Here is a 16854-nt window from a genome sequence, read left to right as displayed (position 1 = left end):
TCAACCAAACGCAGGTCTGATTGGCTCACGGGGCACAACTACCCACAATCAGAACTAGGGAAGCTTTTCATTGGACGACGCGCTGCTCAGGCAGGCGTGAAGCCGTCTCTAGGTGCTATGCCGTATTTGTCTCATCAGGCCCCGCTTTAGCGTCGTCCGACACGGTGATTGGGTCAAACCGGTGCTTTCATCCCTGTCTATTACCCTTGCCAGGGTAGACCGTCAAGCTCCCGCAGGGGTCAGCGCGACTTGGCGGGTTCCTACAAATAAGAAGTGGCCCCGATTCCTAAAATTCGCGCCTTTTGATGCGAAAAAGTCCTGGAAAATTCCACGAAGCTCGCAGTCATCTGATCTGTCACGAGACCGTCGAACGCCAGCCACTCACAGTCCTCGACTGCGCTCCGTTCCAGACTCGCTGCCAACCAGCTGCTTCCTCATCCTTCCGGTACGTACCGATTTTTGTTTCTGTCGCATCCGTTGCGTTGCGCAATGCAGCAGCAGCCATGTCGCGTCACTCCTTCCTCGCGTTTGCATCAGCTGCATCACCGCCATCCTACTTCTTTTTCTCTTTCCTTGCGACGGACAGTGTTGGTGTTGGCCTTACCGCCAATCTTAGCCTGTACCTTACACAGAACATTCTATCATTATGTACACTCTGAAAATGACAAACATGCCATGGAACTCGCGTCTCCTGTTTTCTCTGGCCGCTGATTGATATCGCTTCCTGACTGGAATCTGGCGCGTTGGCATTCGCTGCGCTGGCTGGTCCACTTCATGTTCACCTCTCACCGCACTGCACCGCGGCACCAGCCTCACCGCACTTACACCTTCATCATCAGCCACATCTCGCAGCTGGCCTGTTTACTGACTGCATCTTTGGCTGTGCGTCTAGATCTCTTTTCCAACACTTCAGTGGAGGAGCAACTCCATCGCTCCCAAACCAGCCCGATTCACTTCGAGGTGAGTGCGGTTTCCCTCTCTTTCCTTCTTGTTCTCTCACTCTGTTTCGGCTTCCCGCTTCGCATCACACATTCATATCCATCCCGTTCCACGCCCCCATCCCCGTCACATTTCCCAGCCTCGCGCCTTTAGTCCTCATCCGGGCTGCAGGATGCCTCCTCATTGGCTAGTGCCTCCACTCTGTGCATAAATATGCATTTTTATGTCACCCTCCGGGCCCCTCCCCCCGGTCACCCGCGTCCCCTTCAACTTGCTCTTCCAACCATTTTCTCGCAAAATTGCGATTTCTTCCCTCTTTTTTTTCTTCCCTCGGACCTCCTGCTCTCTTCCTCCTCCCCCCTAGTCGTCGATCACCCAGACGCACTGACCACCTCTCCTCTCTGACCCCTTCTCGCCTCCTGCCTCTCATTGCACAGGTCCTTCCTGCCCAACGCTACGCCACTGTTCTTTATTTCTGCCACTGTTTTCAGGCCGCACCCCTTCTGAAGACTGAAGCACTGCGTGATTGCGCTGCCCCCGATAAGGCCAGATAACCGGCTGTCCGGGGACCACCCCCAATTCTCTCTTTCTCATAAATAGCACGCGCCGCCATCTCGGCCAAAAACCACTGACGTGCACGCGATTTCCTCCGCCCAGGTCCCTCCACCCACCCGAACCGTATCGCATCGCCAAAAAAAGCCTACGGACACTGCACCTTCCGTTTACTGGGCGCGTCGCAAATCGGCCGGATTAACCAATCCACCACCACCGCCTCATCAGGTCGCCGCATTCAAGCATCATCGATCTGCACAGTCGCATAATTACCTGCGCCTTTGCAATCATCCCCGGCGCATTCGCGAATCTTCTTCCCGAGGTTGTCGCGACTTTCACGCTAGCCGCATCCCGGTCATTCCTGCCCGAGTTGCATGCGCGATCCAGGATCGCGACGCTCCTTCCCAAGCTTCCATCCTTTGCGACGGTAGCTTCCCCGCGATCGCGCCTTCGCCGCACCCTCGCCTTCCTCGTCACGAGAACCCGAGATCGTGCCTTCCGTCCGATTGAGAGGAGTCGCTGTCTTCCTCTTTCGCACCCGATCGCGTCGTCAATCAACGACACTCGAACCACGGCCATCATCACCATTAGCCTGTCGCATCCCATTCATCCAATTTTGCGCGCGCCGCCATTGATGTTGCGTCGCGCACAATAATTCTATCCTCATCGTAAACACCACATGGCAGTCATGGCGTCACCTCAGTCAGAACGCGCCACCTCGGATCAGAAATCAGTCGAGTTCGCGCCTACAAAGGAGGAGAGCAAGCCGGAGACCAACGGGTAAGTGATGCTTAGAGCTATGTCTTTGCGCGTCGCACTCGATACGAGTTTGGCGCGTCATGGCGCAAAGTTGCTTGAACCCAACAATGGAACTGATGTCTCTCGCAGCCACGCCTCACCATCCGAAAAAGTCACCGAGTCTGAAGAGCCCACCGTCAATGGCAACGGCAAGCACGATGACGAGAAGAAGGAACCCGCTGAAACCGATGTGAGCGCCGCCAAGGATGCCGACGCTGCATCCAAGGAGGGCTCTGCGAAGCCGGATGAGTCACCTAAGGAGCCCAAGGCCGATAAGTCCGACGACGCACCGAAAGACGACGCAAAGAAAGACGAATCTAAGGATGACTCGAAGGACGAGAAGAAGGATGAGGAGAAGGAGAAGACCAAGTCCGACAGTCCGGCAGCTGCCGAGCCGGCAAAGGATGTCGACATGACCGACGCGCCTGAACCCAAGCCTGAGGAGAAGTCGGACAAGAAGCCGGAGGAGAAGGCGGCTGAGGCATCCGAACCCGCCAAGAGCGCGTCGGATGCCAAGGAAGACGTCGAGATGAGCCAGGACGACGACAAGGTCAATGGGGCGAAGAAGGAGGAGTCGTCACCTGCGCCGGCTGCTGCAGTACCAGAGGTAGATCTTCACCCTGCAAGCATGTCACAACTTGCAATTGACCATGACAAGGCAAAGTCTCCAGCTCCCAAGGATGACGACGTTCCCATGACCGAGGCACCCCCAGCGAGCAAGATTTCTCGCGAGCGAGAAGAAGACGCCGCTGATGAGCCTGCACCGAAGCGAGCCAAGACCGAGTCGAATGCCGATTCGCAAGAGGCCCGTGCCGCTGAGTCCACTGTCGAAGTCAAGCCGCAGGGCGATTTGGCTATGGGCGAGTCTGCTCTCGAAACCCTTCCCCTGTGGAACGATACCGAGCGCGACCCCCAACCGTTGACTTCACACCAAATACGCGAATTCCGTAAAGTTTTAGCTGGCGTGAAGAAGACGAAGCATGGCGGTCACTTCAAGGATGCTGTTGTCAAGATGTGGCCTAGTCTAGCCGACAGCTACATCTTGCGGGTTAAGAATCCCATGGATATCGGCGAGCTTGAGCGCAACTTGCGCGACAACAAGTACAGCTCCCTGCGCAAGTTCAAGGACGACCTCGGCTTGATTTACAAAAACTCTTGCACGTTCAACGGTGTTAACAACGAGATAACGTCAGCGGCTCTCAATGTCGTTCGGCTGGCATGGACCCGTGTCATGGAGGTCCCCTCAGATGAGCCAGCGAAGTCGAAGCCAGTACCCAAGCCCTCTCGTCACTCCGAGACCCGAACACCCGCGCCTGCGCCGCCAGTCCGCAGACAGCCTAGTGTAACTGCTGCAAGCCCTCCGGCGAAAGCCGAGACGGAAGCCTACGCGGTCCCGCCTGGTGGTGTGCCTCAGGTTCGACGTGCGTCGACACAGAATGACCTTGACCGACCTAAGCGCGCCATCCAGCCCACCAAGAACAGAGACCCTGATTACACGGCCAAAAACTTCAACAAGAAGAAACTCTCCATTGAGCTTCAGTTCTGTTACGAGGTCTTGAGCGAGTTGATGGACCAGAAGCACGCGCAGATCAACTTCGCCTTCCTGCACCCTGTCGACCCTGTTGCTCTGGCAATTCCTACGTACTTCACCATCATCAAGCGTCCCATGGACCTTGGTACGATCATGGGCAAGCTGAAGAACTTTGACTATCAGTCAGCAAAGGAATTCCAGGGCGACGTCAAGCAGGTGTTCAAGAACTGCTTCAAATTCAACCAGCCCGGTCAGCCTGTCTACGAGAATGGACAGGAACTGGAGAGCATCTTCAGGAATCTTTGGTCAAAGAAGGAGCAGTGGATCGCCAAGCACACCCCTGCAAAGCCTGTTTCCGATGGGTCAGCCCACGACAGTGACGATGAGGCTGAAGAAGAAGAGGAAGAAGCGCCCGCTGCCGCTGCCGAGCCGGCGACCAACAAGACAATTCAAATGCTTGAGAAGCGCCTCAAGGAAGAAACGGAACAGCTAACGCAGCTGTACACAACGGCAGACGCATCGAGCGACGCGATGATTGATCTCCAACAGAGTGTCATTGCGACCATTAGACAACGAATTTTGCAGGAGAAGCAAAGTCTGCCGGCTCAGAAGCCTGTCAAGGGAGCGAAGGCGAAGCCGCCTAAGCCCAGCAAGCCAAAGGCCAGTGGTGCTCCCAGCAAGAAGGCTGCCCCGGCCGCTCCTCAAAAGAAGAGTGGCGGCGGCGCGCCTAAGAAGCCAAAGCAACGCTCGATGACCCAGCCCGAGAAGGATGCAATCGCGAACGCTATCAACGACCTCGAGAGTCCTCACATTGAGAGAGCTATTGACATCATCAAGAAGGACACGGGGCAATCGGTGCGTAACCTTTTTCTGTGCACTTGAATCCGTTTGCTAACAGACTGCAGGAGAACAGCAGCGGCGAGCTCGAGTTGGAGATAGATCAGCTGACCAACGAAGCATTGCACAAGCTGTGGGATCTTTGCAAGAAGGCCTTGCCCTCGTTTGGCTCAGGCCTGGCCCCGGCAGCAGCATCTGCTCGTGAGGCCTCGCCGGTGAACAGCGCGCCTGCGAAAGGCGGGTCCAAGTCGAGCAAGCCCAAAAAGAATAAGCCGATGAACGCCCAGGAGCAAGAAGCGCGCATCGCAGAGCTTGAAAGGCTGCGCAACATGTACGGCAGCAAGGGCGGATCCGACGACGGTCACGAGCGACCAGGTAGTGCCGGTCGTGCGGACGAGGCGCCGATTCATGGAGACAGCGAGTCTTCTGATTCTGAGGAGGAGTAATTGCTTGCGCGTAATCAGCAACGCGTTTTATGTTGAATCTGCAGGAGGGGAGGGAGAGAGGATGGCGACGCCAGCATAACCTACCTGCCTGGAAGGCCTGGCGTCCTTCATGGCTCATGTCAACCACGCCGTGGGGCTCATCCGCCCAAGAGGGTGGCAAGCGAGGCTGGTCTCATGTTTTGGACACGGCCTCAGTAAATCATGACCTCGCGAGTACCGCATTTGAAGCCGATTGTCTGCGCCCGAGGAGTGGCTGCGGAGACAGATGAAAAAGGCGTTGATTTGCGGTGTTACTGGATGCCGCGTTTTGAGAGCATCCACATTATTTGCTAGCAGCATGATTCGGCGAGCTAGCGGTTTGAGTTGTAGAATAAGATGTATAATAACACTCTTCATCCCATTGTCGTAGTGAGGTTGTGATGCTGCTCATCTTGGACGGACGACTCGCGTACTCGCCGATGGAACGGCATCGACGATGCCGACTGCGTCTTGGGTCTACAGCTGAGTCAGCGCTTGCAGAAACTTCCGTCTTGAGACTGGGTGATCCCGGATCGAGATCGAGAGCGGAAGGTTGGATCGACTGATGTGACATCGGATTGATGCTGCTTGAGTCGCGTGAGATGTGGTGAGTTGGACTTCGGATATGAGCGTTGCGCCCAGGCCGAGACTATCTTGAGTCGGTCGGGTGTCTCTCGGATGAAGCTTGATGAAGCTTCTGGATCTTTTTCGAGAGGTTCAGAGCTGATGCTGGAGTAGGCTGTCCGTGTGATGAAAAAATGAGCTGGATGTGTGTGTGTGTTTCGAGAGCAGGAAAAATTGCAGTTGTTGCCTGCAGGTTGATGGTTTTTTTTGCTGGTTGTGGTTGGTGTCCAGGTGGTGGGGAGTGGCAGAAGGTAATGAATGGGTGATGTGTGGTCGAGGGCTCCTCGGCTCCGGGGGTTTGGTGCGAAGCTTTGATTGGTGTTGTGGGGCGTGGCGGCGGCGCGGTGACGGGGTCCGGCCGGAGACGGCAGGGACGGAGGGAGAGATGACGGAGGATGGAGGCAGGTGTCGTTACATCAAGAGCAGGCTGACATTTCTATCGAATTACGTTTCGGTTTATGGTCTGGGTTATGATTTGCATTGGGAAGTTGTGGAGGAGTGAAATCTATGCCGACCGTATCTCCTGTGGCTTGCCCTCATCCCCGTTGTCGTTGTTGTCGTCTTCTTTGCTGCTGTTGTCTCTGCCGCCGTCGTCCCCGCCACCGCCATTGTCATCGCTATCTCTATTATTATGATGCTCTCTCCTATCGTCATCATGGTTTCTACGATCCTCGTTATCGACTTGGCCATTCATTGATTTAGCATACTCTAGCAAATCATGATCCTGATATAATTGAGAAGCCATTCAATAGCCACATAGACAAGGAACAATTAAGAGACCTCGTGAATAACGCAGCTATTGTACAGAGTGAACTGGGGGCTTTGAAGCTAAGTCTATGTATTCATCCATGGCGCGAAGTTTATACAACTACTTTGAATCCCTATGTTTTTGTTCGGAGAAGCTATCGACCTTGCTCTCCCTTGAGAGAACCCCACCTTCAATGTTGCGGCGCTTCACTCTCAACGGTCCGGATTGCTCTTCCTTCAAAATCTCTTTAATCTGAGACCCGTCGATGCCGCCGCTTCCGCGGACGCACTTCATGCAGTCATCAACATCAAGACGGAGACGAAGCCCACGGCCAGCCCCCATCTTACCGGTGGAGGATGGGCCGACCCGTCTGACCCACGAGCCGAACTGCCGCCCTGAATGATCGCCGTCACCGTCGTGCTCTCCGTCACGGTCACCGTAGCCTCGAGAACTTCACCGCGTCAGACATATAGCAGCTGTGTGCGAAATCGTAACTCACGAGGGAACGTCACCCGGTACCAGGTCATCGGCAGGACATACTGGTCCGACTTGGCGATGCAGAAGATGATCCGCCTTGCGTCGTCGCTTCCCTTGGTCTGAAGGACCGTGATTGTGTCGCAGGTCTTCGTCGGTCCGCTACCAGAAGCTCATATTAAAACCACGCATACAGGTTTGTCAAGCGGTAAGACGTACCAGTCAGCCTGTCCGCTCGGTCCCATGGCGAAATTGTTATTCGCGCCTCCGCAGACCGTCGCCAGGTCGCAGTACGGCGTGCCTCGCGGGCAGCACACGCCGTACGTCTCGTCGGCGGCGAAGTAGTCATCCGAGGGACACGTCGCGGATACCCAGGTATCGGAAAAGCTGTACCAGCCTATGAAGCCCGTCTTTCCGTCCGGCGAGCGCGGGGGCCCTTGGCGCGCTTTAAGGAGATGCAGGCGGCGGGAGACGTGGGAAGGGTCCGGCGCCGGTGTGATTTGCAGGAAGGGGGCGGAGAAGGCCGGGGAAGGGGGGCTGTTGTCACGGACGGCGGATGCGAACACGGATCTGGGAGAGAGGAAGACGGCGAGGGAGAGGAAAGTTAGGATGTGCATCGTGGGCACGAGGCCGGCGCGGCCTCATTGGGCTGGCGGCGGAATGGGCACGGGCGCGAGCTGCAGGTTGGCGGGTGTGGATTTGAGATGGACGGGAGGGAGGCAGGTATTATGTGAAAGGGTTATATTCGAGCGTTGATGCCATGACGGGAGAGGAAGACCTTTTCACTGCATGTAGCGGTCGAGGGGGTCTTCACGAGGGTGGGAGGCTAGGCTGTAAACGGCGAGACGTGGGTGCGATGATCCGGGGCTTTGCAGTGCTGGAAAGGATCAGCTGGAGGACCGCGTATGTGTGGGGGTGAGGCTTTGATGACGGTGTTGTGTGTTCTAGGCGTTCAGTCACTGGGGTAAGTAGGTGAGATGGTGTAAGAGGGTGAGACTTTGCTGTAGACCGTGAGTCTGTGAGGATGGGGCTGAGAAGGTCGACACGGCGGACGGCTTGCCGAAGAAACTAAGACTATCTTGGCAACCTCCAGCGAGCTGGTGATCGCTTTGGATACTTCCGTATCCAGCATCTATATAAATCTGAATAGGGGTCGTTCAGGAGATGAACCATGGATCGGGGTTGATGCATGCATGGCTCAAGCTAGGGATGAGGTTGACACTAAGAGATCTGCCTGTTGACACTATTGTGAGTGATTCTCAATGTCTTGTTATGGATGTGTTAGTACATCACCGTGGTACGCAGAGAAGGATGGTCGAGAATGTGATTTGAAATGATACCGCGGTCACTTAGCTGGGTTCTCGGTCGTAAAATGCGCTAATGCACCTGTGCACCCGTGTCAAGTCGAAGACTTAGAACATGAGCCGAACTAGCCTGCATATTCTCCGGCACGATAATGCGAGATTAGGAATGGACTGGTTCCGTGTTTCCATACAATGGCTGGAAAATCCGATGTTCTTGTAGTTTTTGACTTTCCGGGAAGCCTCGACACCGGATATAGCATTCCGGGTTCAACGACCGGGGCCGAGATGAGTCCAAAGTGTCGTAGATTTCTACGCTAGCTGAAATTCACCGAGGAGAAGAGTAAGTTGCGTTGCGTCCCAGATCTTTGAATGTTCTTATGAGAGATTGAGTTGAGGTCGCTGCCGGATCGGCATCTTTGCCTGAGCACGCCCTCGTCTGATGTTGACATTCAAAGCGAAGATGGACTTGGCCCTATCAGGGCATCAACGTCCTTCTCAAAATCAGCTTTCGAATATGATCGCTAGCTTCTGGTCGTCAACTTTAATCCACTTCTTCGCTGTAATGAGTGCAGCTACCCGTCTTCGGCTGCCCTCATCGACATTTTCGTTGCATAACATCACTCCCTTCGCAGCGGCCGCCCTTTCTCATCGATGTGAATGTGTCCGGTAGAAAGAGAACATAAAAGTCTTTACTCCGGAATAGTTGAAAGAAGTTTCTGGGTTTCAACGGGCTTGTTATCTGAGAAGCTGTCTGAAGATGCGCGTTGACTGTCTCGCCCAGTCGTTGAGACAAACGGTAGGTCATAGCCACTGAACTGATTGAAACCACCCCACGGTCATAGCACTTTAAAGCACACACCCAACGATGCCACCAGTCACAGAACTGATTTCAATCGACGTTTATTTTGTCCTGGTTGCTCTCAGAGAGAAAGCAAGCAGCTGAGGGCCTAGAGCTCGAACGTTCTTTGCAGGGTCACTCTGAGCTCTCCAGGGAGGAAACAAGTGTTCGCCCGACCAAAATGAGACATTGCACAAATTCGAAAGAATTTCTTTGAAAAGTATACACTGAAACAAAAAAGTAAATACCTAATCAAGACACGGAGTGATGGCTTTCATCGCTCTCTTGAGTTTTAACTGGTCTCATCAAACGTAGAAATCATTCGGCCCAAACTACATCATTTTACCAACTTCACGATAAGATTATTCTAACAACCTCAGAATAGTCATTGCTAGGCTGGTTGCGATAGCTTTCATAAATGTCTGAATCGATGGCCATGTTCTTCAATGGGGATTCCAGGGTGGGCGGCCTTGTCCCGGGCCAACGGCCGTCTTGATCCCGACATCGGCACTTAGTGGCCGGGAAGTGGGTCCCGAATCGGAATCATGGAGGGGCCAGCTGGCGGCGATGCTCGCGTCATTGGAAGCAAGTCTTTTTGGCACAAACATCAGCAGTTTCAATTCCAGAGTCCGACAAGAATCCTATCAGTGTTTGCGGCCAGCCAGCCATCATAAGCTACAATGAGTCTACCTTCGTTCGTTCGACCCTTCGTCAAGTCTGAGATCCGCACCGTCGAGATGCACACCTCGGGCGAGCCGGCGCGGATCGTTTACTCCGGCTACCCAGATATCTCGTATGCAATCCACACAGCCAAATGCCCAAGTCTTTGCTGATAACCCGATAGCGGCACACTTCTCGAGCAACGGAACCAAGCCCAATCAAATCATGATCACATACGGCGCAGTCTCGTTTACGAGCCTCGCGGCCACCAAGACATGTACAGCGCCGTGTTGAGACCACGCACCGAGCTAGTGGACGCTGGAGAAGCACATATGGGCGCCCTGTTTCTCACTCACGAGGGGTACGGAATGATGTGCGGACACGCCACGATCGCGCTCGGCAGATTTCTCGTCGACTGCACCGACGAGACTATCTTCCGGCGACGCAAAGACTTGAAGTTCGATGAGCAGACGAAGGAGGTGCAGGTTAGGCTTCATGTGCCGGCAGGCATCGTGCAAATGAAGGTCCCTGCCGTGAAAGCGTACGGTAGCTGGAGGACGGACACAAGCAGGCCGGTTACCTTCCTCTCGATTCCCACTTTTGCTATTGCTACCGAACTCACTTTCCACGTCCCAGAGTGCCTCCGGTGGGCTGAGATGGATGGCAGTGACAGCGTGACTGTCGATGTTGGTTATGGTGGTGCATTCTACATCATCGTCAGGGCATCTGCCTTGGGCTTTTCACCATCCCTCGCGAAGCCCGATTTTCCTGCTCTCAAAAACGCTGCGGACAAGTTGAAGGAAGCATTCAACTCAAACCAACTTCTGCGAACTCGGCTCACACTGCCAGATGACAAGCGTCTTCAGTCCGTATATGGCGTCATGGTCACAGATGCCGACAGCGAGGACGACTTGCCCGTCGCTCCAGGATGCAAGGGCGCAGAAACAGGGTTATACTTCTTCTCTGACCAGATTGATCGCAGTCCCACTGGCTCAGTTGTCCAAGCGCGAGTTGCGGTCGCAGTTGCAAAGGGGGAAAGACAACTGGGAGAGAGCTGGACGTATCACAGTCTTGTGTCGAGGGCTCAAGGAGACTACAAGAGTGCCTTTGTTGGCAAGCCGGCCGAAAAGGTTGACTTTGGTAAGATGGAGGGGATCAGAGTGGAGGTGAGCGGGAGGGCGCACTACATTGGTGCAAGCACGTTCATAGCTGAGGAAGAGGATGATGTCGGTCGAGGCTTTTCCTTCCAAGCACTCGGCAAGTAAGAATTAGGGACGACGAAGAAGCAATTTACGCAAGAGATCAAAGGCCTCAGTTGTTATTCAAAGGCAAAAGAAATGGCTACTTTGACCGTTTGAGGTAGTAAATCTCAAATGATGTCAAAAAGTATGCATCGACGTTGGCCTGATTCGAACAGACGCTCCCGAAGGAACAAGATTTCTAGTCTTGCGCATTAGACCACTCTGCCACAACGCCGTGGAGATGAACCCGCTTTGAGACGGGGATATTGTGGATGCGAAGGCAAGTCGTTCATGACGCTAGCAGAAATCATCGACAAGGGTCTAGGAAGAGATGGGTGGGTTCAGTTGGCGCCGACAAACGCATCGGAGATGGTTGCTTAGGAGTTCTTCAGAGTGTCGAGATTCATAGCATCTGATTGTACTCGGGACGTAATACCCGCTCAGGGTTGATTGTAGGCCCACCAGGTGAGCCCTGTTACAATCCCGATAATTTCTACTAATTTTCGCCTACCGGTTGCACGCTTGAATACTCAGAGATATCTACCTCAAGTTGAAAGCCTTCTGAGACACCTTCATCTTTGATTCATTATCTCTTCTAGACTCTACTTGAAGAACTCCAAAATAGTCTCCGCAACATCATCAGGTGCCTGCTCAGGAATATAGTGCCCAGACTCAACATTATGTCCCTTCACCGTCACATCTTTGCTGGTAACATCCTGCCACTCTTTCACCGCATCGTAGCACTTTTCAATCACACCGTACTTGCCCCAAAGTATCATCAAGGGACACTGAATCAACCTTCCAGCCTTCAGGTCCGCCTCTGCCTCCTCCAAGTCCAGCGTCGCACTAGCGCGGTAGTCGTTGCACATAGAATGCACCGCCGCTGGGTCTTCCAAGACGCTTGCATAGTAGTCGAAATTCTCCTTTTCAAAGATCTCCAGTCCCTTCGGTTGTCTGCCCCCCATGAACATTTCCGCGTATTGCCTTGGCGCGGCTGAGATCAGTGTCTCTGGCAGAGGTTCCTGCTGAATCAAGAAGAACCAGTGAAAGTACGCCTTCGCGAATTCGAAATTCGTCGTCTTGTACATGACCAAAGTCGGGGCAATGTCGAGGAAGATGGCCTTCTTAACGCGATCGGGAAAGTCAACAGCCAGTTTGTGCGCAACCCGTGCGCCGCGATCATGTGCGCAGACGAAGAACGGCTTTCCCTCGTAACCAAGGTGGTCCATCACGCTGATGCAGTCGCGCGCCATTGCGCTCTTGGCGTAAGATGCCACATCGCCGGGCTTCGAGGATGCGCCGTAGCCGCGTATGTCAATGGCGATTACCGTATACTTGTCCACGACTCGTTCGGCCACGCGATGCCAGATGTGGTGGCTTTGAGGGAAACCGTGAATGAGGAGCAAGGGTGGGAGGGGTGATGCGGAATCCCCGCTCCTAATGCCGTGAATTGTGATCGGCGGGGAGGTTTGGGTGGTGATTGTGAATGGTTGGAAGCCGTCGAACATCTTGGGCGATTGTAGTACGATGAGTAGACGAGAATGAGATAGTAAATGAATCGTTCTACTTTTGAACGCGCCTGAATTGTTGTGTTGACAGTTCAGAGTGACGCCGAGCTGGTTTTAGGGAGACGTTACGCCCTTGGGTGTCTATTTTCGGCGAATGTTTGACGCGGACAGTGACGCAACTCCAATCTCAAAGCGGCATCGGGGCGCCAGCTCGGAGGGCGTCCGTCTGCACGCCGACGGTTAACCCCGTTTGATCCACCATCCCGTCTAAAATCCCGGACGAAACCTAGTTTTTCGGCCCCGTGCTGTTTGATACACCGAGCGAATTGGGACCAATCTCGGCCAGCTGTCAGCTCGCCGTATGGCGTGAAAGCAGCGGCGGAATGATTAGCCGCGGGGTATTTTGGGCCGAACGTGTTCAGAATCGACAGGCAATGTTGATTAAAGTAAGTCTGATATGGACGACTGATGCATCATTCGAACGTAATAGACGACGGGGGAGGCGACGAATGACATGGTTCGTAGGCTTTTCAAGTCGACAAGCACTGGGTTGGATTTAAATACAAAATTGGCACTTCGCCCAACTCAATAAACAGTCGATCGTTGGAGGATGCCAATGACGTGGAAGGAACCCCTCCAAAACTTCCATGCGCTATGCTGTGCCTTTTTAATACTCTTTAGGCCCCCAATGTCCTTGCATTGATGTTACATATGTATGCATTGCTGATTCAGCTCGGACTCAAGTGCTCGAAAGACTCGTTTCGATGTAAGAACTAACACCATTCGTATTCCTGTTTAGGCAGTGATCGTCAGCTGCTACTACGCCCACAATTAACATCAACAGTGTCACGATCATGGGTATAAATCCCACATGCTGCAGAAATTCACGGGCCTCCCCAAAGCCCCCAAAGCAGTTATGCGAAAACCCTCTGAATGATTGTGAGCGATTAATGTCATGCGTGGAGCTAGGGCTTGACACAGAAACTACCCCGGGCTGCTGGTCGAGGACGGCGAATCGTGTGGCGGTGGGGGAACAGAGGTGTCGCGATCATTCAGGGTTCCAATTGTAGTGGTCGCTTACAAGCGAACCTTGTTAGACTAGCCAAATGTACCCCTAGTCATATCCCCGCGGACAGATTCAATTGGACTCGATCACCAGAGACAGGGGCCAGCGAGAGAAAAGCGGATAATAGCCTCAGGGTTGATAACGGATCATGGTAAGCAGAACCCCGGCCAGATAATGACGTGTTTTAAATGCGAGAGAGGGGCGGAGTTGTGACTGATAATGGAATCTTTAAAAGAAGAATGTTGCCGGCTGGTGTGGGCGCTGTGTATAGATCCTGGCTTATCTACATTGCCTCTGGTAGGAAGCACTTGAGAGATGATTTTCGAGTACTCAAAAGAAGTCGAGGGAGGCACCTACGACACCCATGGCCTCGACTGCGGCATTTCTCTCCGCCAACACAAGCAGCAGTACAGAGAAATTGACGGTGCTCTACGCGTCCAACGAGAATGGACCAAGCTAGTCAGCAATGTGGAAGGTTACCAAGGTGGCCTCGCGGACGAATTCTGCTTCATCTCCGTCACCGTTCCAGAGTGCCTCCCAGATCGCCTCGAAATCATGTCTTACGCCAACGAATATGCGTTTCTTTACGACGGTATTCCGCTCCGGTGCTCAACTTGAGGTGTTTTGCTAATAATGATCCATTAGATGCAATGGAGAAGCTCAATTTGAAGAATGATAAAGACGACCATGCGAATGATTTCTTGTCAACGTTTGGTAACGGGGCACTGAATCCGAATTCGGTTGCGACCGCCAGGCCAGAGAAGCAATTGCAAGCAAAGCTGCTGTTCGACATGATGAAAATCGACCGACAGCGAGCAATAACGTCAATGACTGCCTGGGCAAGGTTTGTTCAATTGGCCGCAAACACAAGAAAGGCTCCCCCAAGGACTTTGGAAGAATACGTGCCCTCACGGGCCATTGACGCTGGCGAGCTGTTAGTATCCCAGTCTTATGCAAGGGCTAAGAGATGTCCCTAACAGTTATTTAGATTTTGGTTCGGCACAATCACCTTTGGTATGGCCATAACCATCCCTGACCACGAGTACGAGTTGTGTATGGAGTTGGCTCGACCATTATACATCGCTCTTGGACTTGTGAATGACCTCTACTCTTGGGAAAAGGAGCGTGATGCTGCTGCCGAAGAAGGACAAGACTACGTGTTTAACGCCATCTGGGTTATCATGAATGAGCGGGGGATTGGCGTCGACGACGCTAAGGACGTTTGTCGCGAGGAGACAATGAAAGTTATGTCGACTTATTGGAATAATGTGAAGGCCGCTCGAAACAATGAAAGCCTGTCTGATGACTTGCGGAGGTATCTCGAAGCACTACTTCTGAGTTATAGCGGAAACCTTGTGTGGAGTATCTATTGCCCCCGCTATCGGATTTGACCAAGCTTGTATCTAGTCAACAATACAGGCAATGTCTAGACTTAGTGATGAGGAATAGGTTTGCTTGGGCAATTTCTGGACTGTTCTTCAGGGCTGACGCTTCGTGGTAGAAGCAAGTCTCGAGCTTTCATAAGATGCAGACAAAGTAACAGTGAGACATCATATACGTAAGGTGACAGACTATGTGTATTATTATTGAGCATGAGAACTATGATGGCAAAGAACATACAATAAACGGAATGAATAAGATCACATGGAGAGTGTTACCATCAGAACCGGCCAGGGTGACATGTAGAACAGGTCCAAGTAAAGCCAGGTGAACAAACGCTTTTGTGTCTGTAGCTGAAAGCATCTATTGTATCACATAAGTCGGTATCATTGCCCAGATAGCGAAATGAGCAATGAATTAAAAAATGTCACCCACATGACTCCTGAATTTGGAACTGAAGGCGCCAAACAATAATATAACACAAGCAAGAATATTTAAATCCATCAGCTGTACTTTTCTATGGTATCCTGAGACTCTACATGAAAACAGATTTGGACTTCCACGTACACTATTGCCTTCCCCTATTTGCTGCTAAAAATGCCTAAGACGAGCTTTGCATGGAGGAAGTTCGGTTCTGGGTGCGCTATATCTAAATCTAAATGAAACCCCAATCTCGGAAAATCTGTCTTTGATAGCGGCCATGCGAGATCCGCGCGTGGGATATGCTTGAGGATCGAATATTGAGACGTACGAGACAATTTCAACTTCGTGCAAGTTCGCAAACGTGACTGGAGCCTTTCGCACCAGTGCATCCAGCACCGTCTTCATAACAGGCCAACACATTACAGCTGTGACACGTAGTACTTTCAAACCTCTCGGTAATTTTGAAAGAATAGTCATTGGATCGTACGTGCCCAGGAGAGTGGACCAGTCGGTGTGCGGCCCAGGAATGTGACCGTCCAAAAGTATTTGATCTATCTCGAGGGATTCGAGAACAGAGTAGTTGCGAAAGGTTAGACGTGTAGAAATACGTGTTCCGCGTAGCTTGTGGTAGTCTCTTGTCTGAAGCCATCTGAATCTGCGAACATGTTCAGGGCATGCGCATTCAGATGACGAGGCATCTTCAGAGCTGAGCACTAGGCTACGTAGCGTCTGTCTTTGGGGAAGGAGTGCTGGCTGAGGACCAGGCATGACGACTTTGACGTAATAATCGGATACCGTAAGTTCTTCCAAATTGCACGCGCGCACTAAAAGACCATCTGTACGATCAAGAGCACAATTAAGAGCCCCATCGGTGCCAGAAGTTGGCAGTAATGCCAGATACTTCAAGTTTGGCAAAGACTGCGACGGCTGTTGCAGAACTTGATATCCTTCTTTTTGAGGTCTCCTGACGAGAAGATGACGAACGGAGGGCAGGAGACCTATCGCCAGCTCCTGCAGCCAGAAAAGGCTTGTATAACTCACTTGATGAAGAGGGCTTGCAACATTCCACAGACAAGAAGTGTCCTCTCCCAGGCCGATGTTGAAGGCTGTGCGGCCAAAAAGGTCGAGTGTCGACTTCGGAACATTGCAATTGCCCGTGGAATGGGGAGGTAAATGGGCAACCAACGCTAATGCTTTGACCAAGCTTGCCAGATCAGGTCGACTAATGACGCTGTATAGGAAGGATATCATTTTTCTGTTTTCGATCATTTCGCTGTAGTCGATATACCACGAAAGATCCAAGCCGCCTGGGGACCTGATGAGGGCGTCACCACTGTAGTAGTAGTGGAACAGAATCGGCTGTGCTATATCTCTCAAGTGTCTGCAGGCACGAGAAAGATTGACGAGACCACTCTGTCCGATGCGTCCCTCTTCCCATGTTGTGTGCGGGACATCGATGAAGTGTGG

The 16854-nt window shown here is 52.7% G+C and overlaps 5 protein-coding genes across 5 annotated transcripts; 3 read left to right on the top strand and 2 right to left on the bottom strand.

The window, feature by feature from the left end:
- Positions 1 to 2170: 2170 nt before the first annotated feature.
- On the top strand, positions 2171 to 5103 carry GCG54_00014703 (Bromodomain testis-specific protein; the record flags this gene model as incomplete). Its single annotated transcript, XM_045414526.1, has 3 exons — positions 2171 to 2271; positions 2380 to 4675; positions 4726 to 5103. The coding sequence occupies 3 exons, from the start codon at positions 2171 to 2173 to the stop codon at positions 5101 to 5103; spliced, it is 2775 nt and encodes a 924-aa protein (XP_045260648.1).
- Positions 5104 to 6613: 1510 nt separating this feature from the next.
- On the bottom strand, positions 6614 to 7584 carry GCG54_00014702 (uncharacterized protein; the record flags this gene model as incomplete). Its single annotated transcript, XM_045414525.1, has 4 exons — positions 6614 to 6781; positions 6841 to 6944; positions 6993 to 7129; positions 7187 to 7584. 4 exons carry the CDS (start codon positions 7582 to 7584, stop codon positions 6614 to 6616), a joined length of 807 nt encoding a protein of 268 aa, XP_045260647.1.
- Positions 7585 to 9789: 2205 nt separating this feature from the next.
- On the top strand, positions 9790 to 11034 carry GCG54_00014701 (Trans-L-3-hydroxyproline dehydratase; the record flags this gene model as incomplete). The annotated part of the gene is made up of 2 exons (XM_045414524.1): positions 9790 to 9902; positions 9954 to 11034. The coding sequence occupies 2 exons, from the start codon at positions 9790 to 9792 to the stop codon at positions 11032 to 11034; spliced, it is 1194 nt and encodes a 397-aa protein (XP_045260646.1).
- Positions 11035 to 11612: 578 nt separating this feature from the next.
- Positions 11613 to 12518, bottom strand: GCG54_00014700 (Fluoroacetate dehalogenase; the record flags this gene model as incomplete). Its single annotated transcript, XM_045414523.1, has 1 exon — positions 11613 to 12518. The coding sequence occupies one exon, from the start codon at positions 12516 to 12518 to the stop codon at positions 11613 to 11615; it is 906 nt and encodes a 301-aa protein (XP_045260645.1).
- A 1381-nt stretch (positions 12519 to 13899) lies between these two features.
- GCG54_00014699 (Fusicoccadiene synthase) lies at positions 13900 to 14975 on the top strand (the record flags this gene model as incomplete). The annotated part of the gene is made up of 3 exons (XM_045414522.1): positions 13900 to 14176; positions 14230 to 14518; positions 14573 to 14975. The coding sequence occupies 3 exons, from the start codon at positions 13900 to 13902 to the stop codon at positions 14973 to 14975; spliced, it is 969 nt and encodes a 322-aa protein (XP_045260644.1).
- Between the last annotated feature and the right edge of the window lie 1879 nt (positions 14976 to 16854).

The sequence above is a fragment of the Colletotrichum gloeosporioides genome, assembly GCF_011800055.1.
Source record: "Colletotrichum gloeosporioides strain Lc1 chromosome Unknown consensus_66, whole genome shotgun sequence".
NCBI classification, from domain to species: domain Eukaryota; kingdom Fungi; phylum Ascomycota; class Sordariomycetes; order Glomerellales; family Glomerellaceae; genus Colletotrichum; species Colletotrichum gloeosporioides.
Note: the sequence above shows the minus strand (reverse complement) of the source record. Positions and strands in the feature narration are given on the sequence as shown.